The sequence below is a fragment of the Carlito syrichta genome, unplaced genomic scaffold (genome assembly GCF_000164805.1).
Source record: "Carlito syrichta isolate Samal-C Ts95f unplaced genomic scaffold, Tarsius_syrichta-2.0.1 Scaffold305773, whole genome shotgun sequence".
Taxonomy (NCBI): domain Eukaryota; kingdom Metazoa; phylum Chordata; class Mammalia; order Primates; family Tarsiidae; genus Carlito; species Carlito syrichta.
This window is the reverse complement of record NW_007249869.1, coordinates 892,402-909,039: the sequence shown is the minus strand read 5'-3', so window position 1 is coordinate 909,039 and position 16,638 is coordinate 892,402. Positions and strand designations below refer to the sequence as shown.

At 45.8% G+C, this 16,638-nt stretch overlaps 1 protein-coding gene across 1 annotated transcript in view; it reads right to left on the bottom strand.

The window, feature by feature from the left end:
- LOC103264935 (receptor-type tyrosine-protein phosphatase gamma-like) overlaps positions 1-16,638 on the bottom strand; it is a 713,831-nt gene that overhangs the window by 86,144 nt on the left and 611,049 nt on the right. Inside the window, 4 exon segments of the mRNA XM_008062632.2 lie at positions 1-299; positions 2,443-2,492; positions 9,375-9,483; positions 13,009-13,193. The exon segment at positions 1-299 is cut by the window's left edge and continues 22 nt beyond it. Of these exon segments, the coding sequence (XP_008060823.2) occupies positions 1-299; positions 2,443-2,492; positions 9,375-9,483; positions 13,009-13,193 (643 nt within the window).

The following is a 16,638-nucleotide window of genomic DNA, read 5'->3' as shown; positions in this document are numbered from 1 at the left end:
AAGGCCTCTGTGGTGGCCAGGACGGGCCGGCCCGCCTGCTTGCTGGCCGATGCGGCTGTTGGGAGGCGCGTGGGCCACACGGTGCTGGGGAAGGAGGAGATGCCGCCGCCACCAAAGCCCAGGCCGGCGAGGAGCGTGCTGGTGACCACCGAGGCCACCGTGGCCTGGCTGCCGCTGGAGGAGGGGCCCATCCCCGTCGCCATGGAAACAAAGGAGAAAGGGATGCCGGAGGATGTCCAGGTAGAAGACCCAGAGCTGATGGGGGCCATGTCAGCCGAAGAGGCAGGAGACGCTGTGGGCTGGCAAGGGTCACCCGGGGAGGGCGGGAAGAGGCGGGAGAAGAAAAAGCAGAGCAGCGTTGGTGATTCGGATTGGGAACGAGGCCCTGGTTGTGACCCTCAAAGGACTTTACTTGTCTATCCTACGGAGTCTTCCAAAGCGTGGTGCAAAAGTCAGCATCAGGTGGTCTGTGGGCGACCCACTCTTATTTTAATTATTATCATCCTGAATGCATTACAAAAATTAACTAGTGTATCAAACCCAAATTTTCACTGCAATTACGACAAGTGAGTGGTAAAAAAGTAAGTAGTGTTGAAGTTGGCTCAAAGATAACAAATAAATGTAAGCTGGCGACATCACATGGTCATCTGTTCTTGAGAGAAAACAAGAGGCAGAGGCCCCTTGATCTTATGTGTGTCGCTGACACTCGAAAACAGTCTGCTCTTAGGTCCAGAGAGACCCCAAGAACCTGGTCCACTTTCATCCTCTCACAGTGAGGAAGAGGGCAGACTGAGAGGGAAAGCAGCCCACCAGGTCACCAGGTCTGCCATGGCAGGGTCAGAAGCAGGAGTACGCTCTGCACTGCACACTCTGGGAACTGGTTGACATCCCTGCATCTCTACGGTGGGCACAGAAGAGCCACTTTCAGAATCTCTGGGTGGATCCATGGCAAAATCTGTGCCCATGTAGATGACAACATCAACAACAACGACAAGCGCTCCATTTAACAAGTGCCAACTATGGGCCGGAGCATTTCATGCTACCCTGAAGGCAGGCATGATATCACCCATTTCACAGGTGAGGAAGCTGAGGTCCAGAGATGTAAAGGAGCTTAACCAAGGCGCATGGCCAGAAAGGTGCAGATGTGGGCTTGCCTGGGTCCACACCTTCGCTCCTTCTTCCCATCACACTAAATTGGGGCTCACATGTGGGGATTTCATTCACATAAGGTATCTTAGGAAAACAAAAAGTGTGGTTCTAAGATATTAGCTTAGCCTTAGTTATTTTTTTCAATTTTTAATTTATTTTTAATTTTTTAAGAGATAGGGTTTTGCCTTGCCACTCAGGCTGGAGTACAGTAGTGTGATCAGTGCTCACTGTAGCCTTGAATTCCTGGGCTCAAGTGATCCTCTCACCTCAACCTCCCAAGTAGCTGAGACTACAGGCATTTGCCACGATACTTGGCTAATTATTTTTATTTTTGGTTAGACAGGGTCTCACTATGTTGCCCAAGTTGGTCTCAATCTCCTGGCCTCAAGTAATCCTCCCATCCTGGCCTCTCAAAGTGCCAGGATTACAGGCATGAGCCACTGCATCCAGTCTGATTTTAGTTCTTATAAGCTGGTATACAGAATCCCAAATTTCATCTCATTATTTACACAATTCAAAACAATAACCAGAGCAATTCAGGTTTCATAACTTCACCATCAAGTTTTACTTTGAAAACGTTATGGTTTAAGGATAATCAAGCTGGCGAAGAAAGTGGTTAATGAAATGCCAAGCACCATATGAGATAAGGCACTTGGTACAGAAAATCAGACCGCCTGGGCGTGAGTCCCTGATCCCTCACTTAGCCTCAGTTTCCTCATCTGTAAGATGAGAATAATAGTAACAGTGACCTTGGAGGCTGCCCAAAGAAGTTAACAGAATAAACTGTGCTGGAAACCCAGGAAGTGCTTAGTGAATTGTAGGCTCTTGTTATTACTACCACTGGGATTAGCATTATAATTATTAGTTGTACCAGGAATGAGGAAAATGAGATATTGATTCAGGCTCCAGAAATTTGCAGACCCATGTAACTTTGAGCAAGAGACAGCCTCTGAATTTGAGCATATGTCAAATGAAGGGGTTAGAACAGATTAACCCCTTTGTGCTCCTGCATTGCCTGATCCCACAAATCACAAATAGTGAAAACTCTGGAGGATTTTCACCTTGACAGAATTTACAATAAAACCTTCTAACACTGTTGCACAGCTTGTTTTCATAAGGTATTAGATTACAAAAAGTGAATAATGTATCTTTTCCCTCTATTTTAACCTCTTTACCTTGAGCTACACAACATTAATGTTTTACAACATTACACTGCCACCTCGTGGCAACAGTTTTAACTGCGTGCAAATCAGCAACCAGCCACCAGAAAGTAATGACCCATTCTCTACTTACCACTCCTGTTTTCACTATTCTGGTTCCTTGGAATATTCGAGTGGTATTAGCTGAGAAACAAAGAAATCACATTTAGATAGTATAATTTTTTTGGTTCCAACAAAACTGCTTATGGACACATCTGAGTTACATAAAATTTTCACGTCAAAAGTATTATTCTCCTGCAGATTTTTTCCAACTATTGAAAAATATAAAACCCTTCCTAGTTGTGAATTACGCAAAAACATGCAGGGAGCTAGATTTGGCCTGTGGGCTGTGGTATGCTGACCCACGTCTTAAGCTATTAATTTTTTCAATTTTTATTGTTTTCTATTTTCATAAGGTACAACTTACAGTAAAATGAACAAGATGTGAGTGTAGAGTTCAATTAATTTGACATATGTAAATCCCTGTGTAATTACTATCCACATTACAATACAGACATTCTCCAGTGCTGTGTTGGAAACAGGGCTTGCTTGTGGCCCTACCTAATCAATACCCACCCCACCCCCAAGGTAACCACAATTTGGACCTCTGTCAGAGTTTTACCTAGTTTTGAACTTCATTTAAATGGAATCATATATATCCTGCTGCTCCTCCTCTATTATTCTTTTGGTTGTGATTTCTTGTATTACCCTTTTTGTGATTCCAATACACATTCTCAACTTGGTTGACCTTAAATTCGTACTTTCAGCACGTCCTAAAATGTAAGAAGCATACCATAATTTCACTCTACTTGCTTGCCTCACCTTTTGTGTATGGCCATCTTTTTATTTCTACCTATATTTTAAAATCCTATAAGATATTGCCGATTGTTTTAAATGGTCAAATTATTTCATATTAACTATATATTACCCTTTCTGGTGTTCATTTCTTCCTATAGTTCTGTTCTCCCATTTGTTGTCAGTAAAAAATATAACTTAAAATTTTTTTCACTTAAGTTATGGTAAATGCCCATAAAATATACCATCTTATCCATCTTTAAATACATTCACTGTTAAAGATGTTCACACTGTTGCACAACCTTCAATCACCACCTTGCATCTCCAGAACGCTGTCATCTTGCAAAATACTTCTATACTCATTGCAATCTCCCCATTCCTCCTCCCTTCCTAGGGATGACTGGATGACTGCCATTCTACTTCCTGTCTCTATGAATTTGACTACTGTGTATGCGTCACATAAGTGGAATCAAACAGATTAACCTTTCATGTCTCCCTTGTCTCACTCAGCATAATGTCCTCAAGGTTCATTCATGTTGTAGCATGCATCAGAATTTCCTTCCTTTTTATTTATTTATTTATTTTTTATTTTTTTGAGTTGGAGTCTCACTCGGTCGCCCAGACCGGAGTGCAGCGGCCGCTCCCGGCCACCGCAGTCTCCACCTGCTGGGCTCCGGCGATCCTTCCGCCTCAGCCTTCTGCGTAGCCGGAATTACAGGTGTGTGCTACCACGCCCGGCTGATGTTTTGATTTATTGTCGAGATGAGGTCTCGCTGCCCAGGCGGGTCTCGAACCCGCGGGCTCAGGCAATCCACTCACCTCAGCCTCCCAAAGGCGCGGGATTACAGGCTGAGCCACCGAGCCCGGCTTTCCTTCCTTTTTAAAGCTGAATAATATTCCACTGTATGTATACACCACATGTTGTTTATCCATTTGTCAGTCGATGGACACTTGGGTTGCTTTCACCTTTTGACTACTGCGAACAATGCTAAACAATATAACTTAAAAAAAAAACCATATCAAATTGCTTCTCTGTGGTAATTTCAAAAAACAATAGCGCTGTATAAGCAGAAAATCTGCCTCCTATATACAAGGCACTGAGAGGTTAACTAAACATGATAACTACCAAAATAACACTTACACCAGCTGTCATTTTTATCTAAACCAGAAATGGCAAGTGACTCACATTATTTTGGTTTGATCTGCAAGCTTAAAAAAAAAAAACACACGCAATTTGTCTCCAACATTGTCAACAGTAGCTTTTACTTAAAAAATGCAGTCTCCTGCTTATTTGAAAACTCACGATATTGGCAAAATTGGGATTGCCTTCCCATAGGGCAACATCTGGCTGGGGTGGAGTATCTGTCACCCTCCTTGGATGGGCACATGGTCTCCAGTTTCCCACTGATGGCCCTCCCATCATCTGTACATGCCCCTGCCTGGCCGCACAGGCATCCAAGCTTGCAGCCCTGAGCTCAGGATATATTCATTTTACGTAGCTGGAAAGTAAAACGTGCTTAAGAGACACAGGTGGAAAACAGACTGATCTGGAAGTCAATACAACTGTCTAGATTCCCGGTCAAATAAGCCCTTGAAGGAAGAACATAGCGTGGGTCTCACCCAGGACTAAATATAGCCTCCCACGATCATTGAGTTGCTCAGGAATCGATGCTTCTCTGTCTCAGACAGGTGTGCGCCCCTCCCTTTGTTAAGAAAGGAAGAAAGCAGGTCTCCCAGGAGAACTGCTTTACTTGCTCTTCAAAAAGGACTCCAATTAAGGCCAACAAACTAAACAGCCACTCCCCGTCAGCGTGCTGGCTTTCCATTAGTCTTGAACAATCTCCACCAGGGTCAGTGATAGCCCCAGTGACCAGGAAGTTTCTACAGGACCTTTCAGATCAGGAGTGCTTAAGCTGGGGTCCACAGGCCTGATGGAACTCAGGGACAAGGGAACAATTGGCATCTGCATCCTCGCGAACTTCTCGCCACGTGCACTTTTCTCCGCACTTTTCTCCACTCTGAATGTCGGCAGTCAATCTCAGCCACATTAGCCGGAATTGCAACTCTGTCTCTGATTGAAATCACAGATACTTTCATCCTGCCTTCTAGTTGTTGTAGCTATTTTGGAATATTGATGCTCATCACGACTCAGAAATCACAGGAGCTAACAGACCAACCACTTGTCATTGAATAATTTTTTTTAAAGTACATACATTACTACAACCCAAACTTGTTTAAAATATTTTGACAACTGTATGTGACTATAATTGGTTCCTCTTCTATGTGTTTTACTTATTTATTTTAAACCATTCCAAGAAAGGATCTGTGGGCCTCGCCAGGGATGGGTCTGTGGCTCAAAGAAAAAGCCTCATGAACCCCCATTTTCCATGACTGTTGAGAACTGGAAAAGGGCTTTGAACATTTAGTTGTCAATCTCTTTTTGTTGAAGACTCGGGGGATTGGGTAACATTTACTCTTCGGGGTGGTCCACTGTTGTGTGCAATATAAAAAGCAAACTCTCACAAAGATCTGAGTATCACATGTTCTCACTCATATAGTAGACCCTGAACATCCAACGTAATACTATAAGAAAATGACTGACAGTGGTGGGAAACTATGGGGGTGGGAGGGGAAGGGAGATGGGATTAACGGTAGTAAATATCTGTCTGGGGATGGGGAGACATCTCTTATCAACAAGGGTGCCTGAACGGAGCATATTTGTATACCTAACCTTTAACTGTACCCCACAATATCATTTTAAAAAATTGATTAAAATTAAAAAATAAATTAATTAAAAAAAAAAAGCAAACTCTGCTCACTAGCCGACTGACTTTTCTCGAATTACCTGAACCCTGTACATCACTTTCCCAGAATACCTACTACACAAGCCGCCACCAAGTGAGGTCGGATAAAATAATACATGGGAAAGTGATCTGTAACTGTTTGTATGTTTACAAACACTGCCTGTTATTACTAATGGTATTATATGTACTATTGTAAGGTGAATATAACATATTGATTATGTTACACAGACCATAAGTGGTGTTCTATTTACTATAATAAGGTGAATATTCTGCATGGCTTCTTCATACTCCCAAACCAAGTGTAAATGCATTATTGAGGAACTGTGTTATTCTGAACAAGACTTCTGTGGGAATCTCGGAGCTATTTTCTTTCTCTTTTAAAACTTAAGTCTTAATAGTTGATCAACGTTGTACTTTGGCCTCTACTGCTCATAAACTCCCTGGCTCGCCAGGAAAGATAAGCAAGTTTACCTTCATCAAGATTTAGGTTTTTACCTTGCCTGCTTGGATGTTGCAGGAAGAATACTAAAGCCATTGTGGGGAGGTGTCAATAAAGGATCCTGCCCCTTTATCGATATATAGGATAAACACCAACAAATGTCACGAGTAAACTCGTGGCCACCTCTGAGCGAAGAAAGTCTAGACAAAGGAAACAACTGGCCATTTTCAACAAGTCACTGTGATCAGACATTTAAACGACTCCATGCTTTAAATTTATTAGCTGACAGGGTTTTTTTGAATTATACTATTTTATAAACATTTAATTTCTCAAAGTCCATGCAGAAGCTGGGGAGCTCAGGGGGCTATTAATCAGGTAAGGCAGTTCTGCAGATTCCAGATTCTTGTTGGAGCACACGGGAGGCCTAATTATGATTTATGTGTCCGGAGGTCCAGGGCCCCGGCCTCAGCAAGCTCCAAGTCTGGCTTCCCTTATCTCCCCCATCAGCACAGACCTGACCTCGGCTTGTAGCCCTTCCTCAACACAGGCAAAGGGACCAGCACGTTCAGGGTAAAGGCGGACATGGTGAGCATGATTTAGTCATAAAAATTTGCAGCTATGCTAATTGCTATTAGTTTAAATGGAAGGATGAGAGCAATGTGAACATTAACAAAGAATATTTAAATACGAAGTGCAAAATTTTCAAGCTAGAAGGGATCCTCATGGGAGAATCCAAGCTGGAGGGCTTCTTACTCCAGACTCATCATTTATTATTTCACTTCTTTTCTTTTCTTGTTTTAAGTCGGGGTCTCACTCTGTTGCCCAGGCTGGAGTGCAGTGACACGATCATGACAGCCCCCATGTCCTGCGTTCAGGCGCTCCTTCCACCTTAGCTTTCCCAGTAGCTGGGACTTACAGGCACACGCCACTACATGCAGCTAATTTATTTTTTATTTTTTGTAGAGATGATGTTTTGCAATGTTGCCTAGGCTGGTCTCAAACTCCTGGGTTCAAGCAATCTACCTGTCTCAGCCTCCCAAAGTGCTGGGATTACAGGCGTGAGCCACCATGCCCCGCCCATTTATTATTTCTTATATCAATCCTAATACTAAGGGGGAGTTTATCCATAGTACAAGTAACCAGCACTACACAAATTACTTTAACATGAGTCACCCTATGTCATTCTACAAGGACCCTGGTGAGGAGGGTACTCTTAATACTACCACATTTTCAACTGGGAAATTGCAGCTTTGAGAGGTAAAGAAACATTTTTGGGGTGTGTGGGGGGAAGACAATATCAATAAAGTACCTGATCTCAAACCAGACAAAGTGGGGGCCAAAGGGAGACACAAACTTTACCTGTATGACAACCACTTGTATGCCTAATCCTGAACTGTACCCCACATCTTTAAAATAAGATAAAATAAAAAGAAACATTCTCAGAGTTGCCCAGCTGCGAAGTGGTAACCCAGACTTGGGCCAGAAGCCCTCAGTCCTGAGCCCTGACTCTAAGCAAGCACCAGTGGGCCCTTGACTGTGTGTGTAACAGTCACCAGGGCCATCTGGTTAAAAGTCAGTCATCCACTCCCACTGGTTCTGGTTCTGATGCAGTTGGTCTGGGGGGGCCCAGAATGTGCATTTCTCACAGGCTTCCAGGAGGTACTGTAGCTGTGAGTGGTCCACGACCCACATGCCTTGCGGGGTCCCTCAAGATGTATGCAAAGTTCTAGTATTTTCTAGGGAAAAGATCCAAAGCCTTCATCAGATCCATGAATCAAAAGGGTTAAGAACGACTGGCCTGGTGTGTGGGCTTCTCGTTTCACAGATGGGAAAACTGAGGACCTAAGAAGTAAAGACCCGATAAGTAGGACCTCAGACTGGCAGAGCAGAGCTCAGTGCCCGGGTCACCACTTCCACCGTCACAAAACCCAATCAGCAAACTATGAAACTCAGGCTGGCTGTCTATTTTTGTAAACAATATTGGAATCAGGACCAGAATTGGGTTGGGACAAGCAAAACAGATGCATCCTGTCTGCTTTAAAATTCTGATATTTTATATGTGAATTTTTATACAGATTTTGCTTTTAAAAACTATCCCATTAAAATGTTGTGTCCCTGCTGGGTGGTATGGTCCAAGCCTGTAATCCCAGCGCTTTCAGAGGCAGAGGTGAGAGGGCTGTCTGAGCCGAGACCAGCCTGGGCAACTTGGCAAGACCTCGTCTCTACAATAAATCAAAAAATTAGCTGGGAGTGGTGGTATATGCCTGTAGTTCCAGCTACTTGGAAGGCTGAGGCAGAAGGATTGCCTGAGCCCAGTAGGTCGCGGCTGCAGTGGCCCCAAGCATGCCACTGCACTCCAGTCTGGGTGACAGTGAAACTCCAACTCAAAAAAAAAAAAAAAAGTTATTTCCCTTGATCCCTGAAGGTTTTTTTGACATCCCCTTAAAGTTTTGTGCCAGGGCAAGTGTCTCACTTGCTTCACCCTGGTTCTGGCCCTGGAACTTTTTATGAGCCCCTAAATCAGCAGAGACATATAGCTAGATCCCAGGCAGCTCAAGGTTCCCGCAGATTTAGGGGCTTGCAAGTTGGAAGGGTGAGCTGTATGTGTTTTTGGCTGTAGTTCTTCAGAAAAACCACTAACTGAATCATGCTAGAAATCCAAAGAGGATATTCAACAATACAACTTAGAGGTAGTTTTGTGGGGTGATACAGTACTAGACAATGGGTGAGAGAACAGCCCAAATACTTGGTTCCCACAGTTGGAAAAAAACAACAAAACAGTCAAAAAACTCTCTTGCCTTTTTCCCCTCTTCTGGCCTAGAAAATCTCCAACCTAAAAGAAAGATCTAAATTACTGGGGCTTTCTCGTGGAGTTTCAAACCCTACACTGATTCTTCAGTCAAGCTTGTTTTCTTTGCCCAAGAACCTTCATGGAAAAACAGTCAATATCTCACGAGGGAAGAGGCTCAGGAAGGGGAACAGCCTCACCTTGGAAGAGCATCGTCTGGCTGAAGTCACTGCGCATGTCATTCCGACACACAGCCTGGACTCGGAACAGGTAAAGGCTGTCGGGTGAGACGTGGCTAATGGTGGCTTTCTGTAGGTGAAGAAGAAAAAGGCGGTGAGTTGACTGTGAAGGCGAGGGCACACTCTGCGTGCTTTTTTTTTTTTTAAGTAGGATTTATTGAGAGGATAGAAAAGCTCCCACAGTGGGAGGGAACCCGAAGGGGCTGCCCCACACTCTGCATGCTAAAACCAATCCCGGGGACCTCAGCCAACATGACAGACATACAGCTTCCCTACTGACCAAGCGCTCATGTTGGAAGGAAGACCATGCAGATCCTGCCTGGGAATCTACTTTTAACATCAAAATGTGCTGGATATGGGAAAGAACAATGTCATTCTTGACTGTGGCTCAGAACGTGTCTTTGGCCGGCAGTCTTCGTACTCCCAAGGCTTGGACTTCTGTCATAATTACTGTGCCTGACAGACTGTAATTACTTATCCCAGACGGCCTCAGAATTACCAAGTGTACTGACTCTTCTGGGCCATGCAGAGGTTAGAACAGCAACAAAAAAAAAATCTCTGCGTGTCTGTTTCTTTGCAAACTATGGAGAGAAAGTATGGGCCACAAGGGTAGCAGGTCGATGATAAGAGGTCCCGCCTCGCCACACCCCTCACTACACCACTCTGGGATTCTAAGCCAGTAGCTCAATGTTATTTGGCCTCTGCTACCTTCAGCTGTAACACAGGAGAAGAAGAGCTACCTCACAGGCTCTTGTGAGAACTGTATAACACATGCCAGACAAACTTTGTACATAGGTAGACCACAACAAGCACCAGAAGGAATGCCACTGGTCTAACACAGGGGTTGGCAAGCTACGGCCCATCATCTGTTTGTGTAAATAAAACTTTAGGTATGGCCACTTATTTATGTGCTACTTATTTATTTTGTGGCTGCTTTTACCCTACAACGGCAGTGTTGAGTAGTTACGACAGAGACTGTGTGATATGTAAAGCCTAACGAAGATAGGGCCTGGTGGCTTATCCTGTAATCCCAGTAATTTGGGAGGCCAAGGTAGGAGGATTGCTTGAGCCCAGGAGTTCAAGACAAGCCTGCGTAACATAGTGAGACCTTGTCTCTACAAAAAATAAAAATTAGCCAGCATGGTGGCATGCACCTATAGTCCAGCGACTAGGGAGACTGAGGTGGGAGGATCACTTGAGCCCAGGAGGTCGAGGATGCAGTGAGCTGGGATTGTGCCACTAAACTCCAGCCTGGGCAGCAGAGTGAGGTTCCTCTGCTCCTCCCCCCTCCCAAAAAAACCCTAACATATTTACGATCTGGCCCTTTCGAGAAAAAGCTTGCCATCCCTTGGTTAAACATCACCAGCCAGACCCAGGTCCTCACTCCTCAAAGTTTCATACCAACGGCCTTTAAAAATGAGAATATGGAAAATGCCTAAAAAACGAGGGCAGCATTTGCTTCCTAAAGAAACAAACAACAAAAGCAACTGATTTTCAAAGACTCCTCCTAATGGATGAGATCTCCTATCATCAAAACGTGTATTCTGGGCCAAGCATAGAAGCAGTTCTGTGAGCTTAACCACTGAGTGGGTTTTTTCCAAAGCGGCTATTGAAAACCTCTGAACTGGTATTAAAATGTTATTGTGGCCACACCTGCTGCTGTTGCCTTGAAAACGACTTCCTGGTGAGAGCGGTAAGATAGGGTCGGGTTATTTAACGCTAAGCCTCATTTATCTTTTTTGAAAAAGGTGGGCAGTAACACCTGCCCCACAGGTCTGTGGTGAGGATGTGGAGGAAGGATGCCCACTAGAAAATGCTGCCCGAATGTGATATATTACTTTTAGGTTTCTGGGCCACAATAACCATGAGTTAGAGAATAGCTTTGTTGCCACGAAGTCAGCACTCTTGACTTGTTGAGGAATTAGGAAAATTAATTTTGTGTGTCCCAAAAGAAAATAACCGCTCCTAGAAATTCTTATAAAAAAGAACTTGCTGTCAAAGCATGTTTTTCTCTACATCTCTCTCTTTCTCTGAAACTAATTTATGCCTCATTCTCTAAACCCCTGACCCCATCTTCTGTTCAGAGCAAAATCGTCACTCCATCTAGGCAGGGATTTATTAGAATTCACTCCAAGCCGGCATCTATTCATCTTTGCATGTTTAATTATTTTCCACTTAGAACAAGAAACTGCGTAAGCGCCTAGATGGTTTCTGCTGATTAATGCAAGCCATCTTTACTTCAGAAAGAGAAAAATCCCTCACGGACTTCCAGTTGTGACAAGAGAAAGGTTAAAATACATCATAACCTTGGGTGCCTTTCAATAGATTCCTCTCTGATTTCATGAAGCTCATCATTCCCTAATGTGACCCAGATAACAATGTCTAGTGGGGAAATTGAAAAATAAATGGAAATGAAGTAAAAGAATCTTCATCTAAAGAAATACGAAAAGTATTATTCTATAACTGATTGAATGGGCCCCGAGGACTCTGTATTGGGAGAAAAAAAAGTGATAACAGTCATTAAGAATCCCACTTGGTGCTACTGCATTTTTCATGTGCATATACAATTACGGGTTTCATTATTCCAGAGCCTTCCTTGATTAACAATAAACGCAAGGCTTTCAAACCCAAATGTGTCACTTTGAGTTCCTAGGCAAAGACTTCAAGACTCGTGCTTGTTGGAGGGTTTGCTTTTGTGCACAAGGAGATGGCGTCTACAAACATCTGTTCTGAAGGGCCCTGTTGGGTGTTGGACACTAAACATTTATGTAAATTTCTGGAGGAGAAGCTGAATCGGGCATGTGTGGCTGAAAGTGAGGTCAGAGAGTATCCTATCTGAGAGTCTGAGAACAGAGATAAAGAATGGCACAGCCAGGGGGTCCAGCAGGTATTGGGAATGTGTAAGGCAGAACAAATGTGACAAAAGGAGGTGGTGGGGACTGCAGACAGCTGGTGGCGGTGGTGACATTAGCAGCAGCTGCAGTGGAGGGGAAGGAGGTGGAAGAGCAGGAGGAATCATTGTCATCGTAATGGTTAATATTCACATAGTGCTCACACTGTGCAGGACCTGTTGAGCAGTTGCGTAATTCACTTAATATTTACAATAACCCTATCGGATGAAAAGGGACTCGTGGAGGTGTTCTGTTTGTTAATAATGAAAAGAAAAAGTCCTGTTTTGAAGGACTCAATACAAAGAAACTAACTGGCTTTCCTGGTTGCGTAGCTGGAAAGTGTAAGGCCAGGCAGGTGCCTGGGACGACCCTATCCCCAGTCGCGGCAGTGCCCACGCTCACCAGGCCGCGTGAGGATGGGGTGACGCAGAGCGGTGTGCTGAGCAGTGCCTGGCAGAGAGGCACGGGGGGGGGGGGCTCATGACTGCAAGGGGGCGTGTACCCCGACTTGGAAGGGGGTCCCTCATGACTGCATACAGCCGACTCAGACAGGAGCCCCTGTAACTACAAGGAGGGCACACACCCAGATTCTGGCAGGATAGGGGGCCACTCAACTGCGTGGAGGACATGCACCCTGACTCGGGCGGGGAGCTCCTCAAAACTACAAGCAGGGCACGCACCCCAACTCGAACAGGGGGCCTTACCAAGTCTTTGTCGCTGTCCTTAGTAAACGTCTTCTCCTTCTCGTCCTCATTCTTGGTCCAGCTGTAGGAGATCATGTAGTTCATGATGGGCGGGTGGTAGATGGCCTCCGGCTGGCTCCAGGACACCTGCAGTGCTGTCTGGTTGAGAGGCTGCACCTTCATGTGGATGGGTGGAGAGCTGCAGACTAAAGACACACACAGCCGCACTCAGGGAGCTTCCAGGACAACACGCTGTTTAGCCTGGAGCCCTAAGGACTGCGACCCACAAGGGCGAAAGAGGAAAACAGCAAACACCTCTGCCCCCTTCACCTGGGTCCTCCTGTTAACACTTTGCCACATCTGTTTTCCCACCTTCGCTTTACACACACACACACACACACACACACACACACACACACACACACACACACACACATATACATGCACAAGTTGCAGACACTCTGATACTTCCTCTCTAAATACTTGGGCCTGCATGTCCCAAGCATCAGGACATTCTCCTGTATACCAATAATACCATTTTCTTTTTTTTTCAAGTCAGAGTCTTACTCTGTCACCCAGGCTGGAGTGCAGTGGCATGCTCACGGCCACCATAGCCTCGATCTGCCGGGCACAGGCAATCCTTCCTCCTTAGCCTTCCAAGTAGCTGAGACTACAGGCACGCGCCACCACACCCAACTAATTTTCTAATTTATTGTAGAGACAAGGTCTCACCATGTTGCTCAGGCTGGTCTTGAATCCCTGGGCTCAGGCAATACTCAGTCCTTTGCCTCCCAAAGTGCTGGGATTACAGGCATGCACCACCGCGCCTGGCCCGAAAAGGTTTTTTTTTCTTTCCTTTTTTTCAGACAGAGTCTCACTATGTTGCCCTGGCTGGTCTCAAACTCCTGGCCTCAAGCAATCCTCCCACCTCAACCTCCCAAAGTGCTGGGATTACAGGCATGAGCCACCACACCCAGCCCAATCATGCCATTTTCATACCTAAGAAAATAAACATGAATTCAGCCATCTTATCTTACCCACAGTCCAACATCCAGATTTCTCCAGCTGTCTCCCAAAGATCCCTCATCGCTCTTCCCCTGATACCACCCCCCCTTTAAGTTCCTTTAATCTAGCATGGCTGTTGGCCTTTAGTTCATGTTAGGCTTATTGAAGAAGCCATGCCATTCGACTTGTGCGATGCCCCAGCTAACTCCAATCGTAGATGAAATTTTACTGTAAACAGATCAGAGTGTAAATAAATACAACTTAAAACGGGACTTTAAGTAATTTTACAGCAAAGGCACTCAACAAAAGAAAGACTTTCTCTGGCCCAGGAGAACCCTGGGTAATCACACTGATGTGGGCTATGAGGAAAGGTCAGGATGATTTATCTTAATCCTTGAGGCTGAGAGGCTTTAAGGGACATGGCAGATCTCCATCTATCTATGGACAAACCTACAGAAGTGTGGGGCGTGTCAAGTCAGCCTTTAAGTGTGTTCCTCTTCAGGGGTGCCCATGCCCCCAGGCCTGTGGTGCCCCCTTCATGGGGCCTGTGGTCTGGAGTAGGGCTTCTCAACCTCAGCAACCTTGACCTCTTAAGTCAGACAATTCCTTGCTCTCGGAGGCCTTCCTGTGTCCTGGATAGCATTATCCCTGGCTCTGCCCCCTAGATGCCAGTGGCACCACTCCCCACCCCATTCGTGGTGACAACCAGAAATGTCTCCAGATATGTCCCTGGGAGGAGGGGCCAATTGCCGTCAGGTGAGAACCTCTGAGAAGGGGTGATGGGGTCTTGCCAAAGAATCGCATGTCAGCCAATAGTGGACACCGGACAGGACGAGGGAGAAGGGGGTGAGGAGGATTTGACTCTGGCAGGTTTGTGTAATGACAGCTCAGTGCAGGGCAGGCTGAGATTGCAGGAAGAAGGCCTGAGGGGCTGCAGGCGCCCGTGCCAGGTGCAGCTGTAGCGAGAGGCCTTGCGGGCCAGATTCAGATTCTGGCCTTTCTCCCACCAGCCCTTGGAAGGCCCTGGAAAGATCTGAGCCCAGGCATGACACAATCAGGTTGGCACTTTACAAAGATCCTCTGAGCTTTGGTTGCACGTAGAAGGCCCAGAGAAGCCGAGCGTGGAGGAGGGGTCCTGTTAGGAGGAGCTGCAGGTGGCCAGCTGCTGGTAGGCCAGGGAGGAACAGCAGGTTCTAGAGCTCATGGTTAGGAGGTAAAGCCGAGAGGCCTGGTGATGTGCCGGCTAAGGAGGGGTGTGGCGGGGGAGGCAGCGAGGAGGAGCTGCCTGTTTGGGTGCAGGAGCTGGGTGAGAAGGGGGCGCGCATGCTGGAAAGGACAGGCAAAGGGACTGCGACTTGGTTCTGACCACCTGGTGTCTCCCAAAGCCCACCATGACTCCCCCGTTTCCTACCCAAGAGCCCCAAACCCAAGGCAGCCCTGAGGGGGCAGGGTGGCTTTCCTGCCAGAGAAGTGGGGTCTGCTTTAAGGACCTGACTGCTGGAAAAAGGCACCGATGGGTTCTGACAGGGAGGCGACCTTTTGCCCTTCAACTGCCAAACCCCAGTTCAGTCAGAGAGGCTCACTCGGTACGACTGAGACAGGAAGGAAGGGATCAATTAGTGAGGCATTCCCACTGCCCCGCAGAACCCCGGGGGGCATCGCGCTGCTGGCGGCCCAAATGCCACCAGAGCGGGGACTTCAAACAAAGAATCTGAAGGGAGGCTTCCATGGAGATGCCGAGGGCGAAGTGACAGAGCACGGACACTAGGTGGCACCAACCTACTATATTTAAATCCCCCAACTTATAACTGGCTTTGCAGTTTCTCAAGAGAGAACACAGAGGGAGGGGAAGGATGTGGAAACAGCTTACACCCCCATCTTTCCAAATACTAATAATGAACCAAGGAGATATGTATATTGGGAAGCTTCTATAATGATGACCGTGTCAGATTTCCTAACTTCTGTCATAGCTTCTCACCTCCTACCATGTTCTTATTTATCTTCCTTATTTCTGAAGCCATTCACTCCCCTGCTCCAATTAGCGGTAAGCCGCACGGGGCTGCATCTCTCTCTAGCAGTTACATCATCCCCACATAAATAATTCCATCACCCACATAGGGATGCAGCCATTCTTATTTATTTTTTTTGAAATTAAAATAGCTGGGTTTTTCTGTGTGGATTAAGATGATTCATGTTAATGTGTTTAAAAAAGAAACCCAAGCAGTACAAAAAAGTAAGAAGAAAGTTAAAAGAAAAAAAAAATCACCCCAAATCAAAGAGATAACCGCTGTGAACACTCTGGGTCTCCAACACACCGTGATCCACCTCTTTATACACATGTGAAAGAACATACACACAATTTGATGTCAGTGGCATGGGACATGGATGGCACTACAGATGAATTTTTGGGTGGTAGTGTTTTTACTCAACAAGTCATGGATGTTATTTCCACGTCAATAAATATACAGCACCTCATCTCTACAATAAATCAAAATGAGCCGGGCGTGGTAGCGCGCGCCTATAGTTCCAGCTACTCGGAAGGCTGAGGCGGAATGATCACCAGAGCCCAGCAGGTCGAGGCTGCGGTGGCCGGGAGCGGCCACTGTACTCCAGTCTGGGTGACAGAATGAGACTCCAACTCATAAA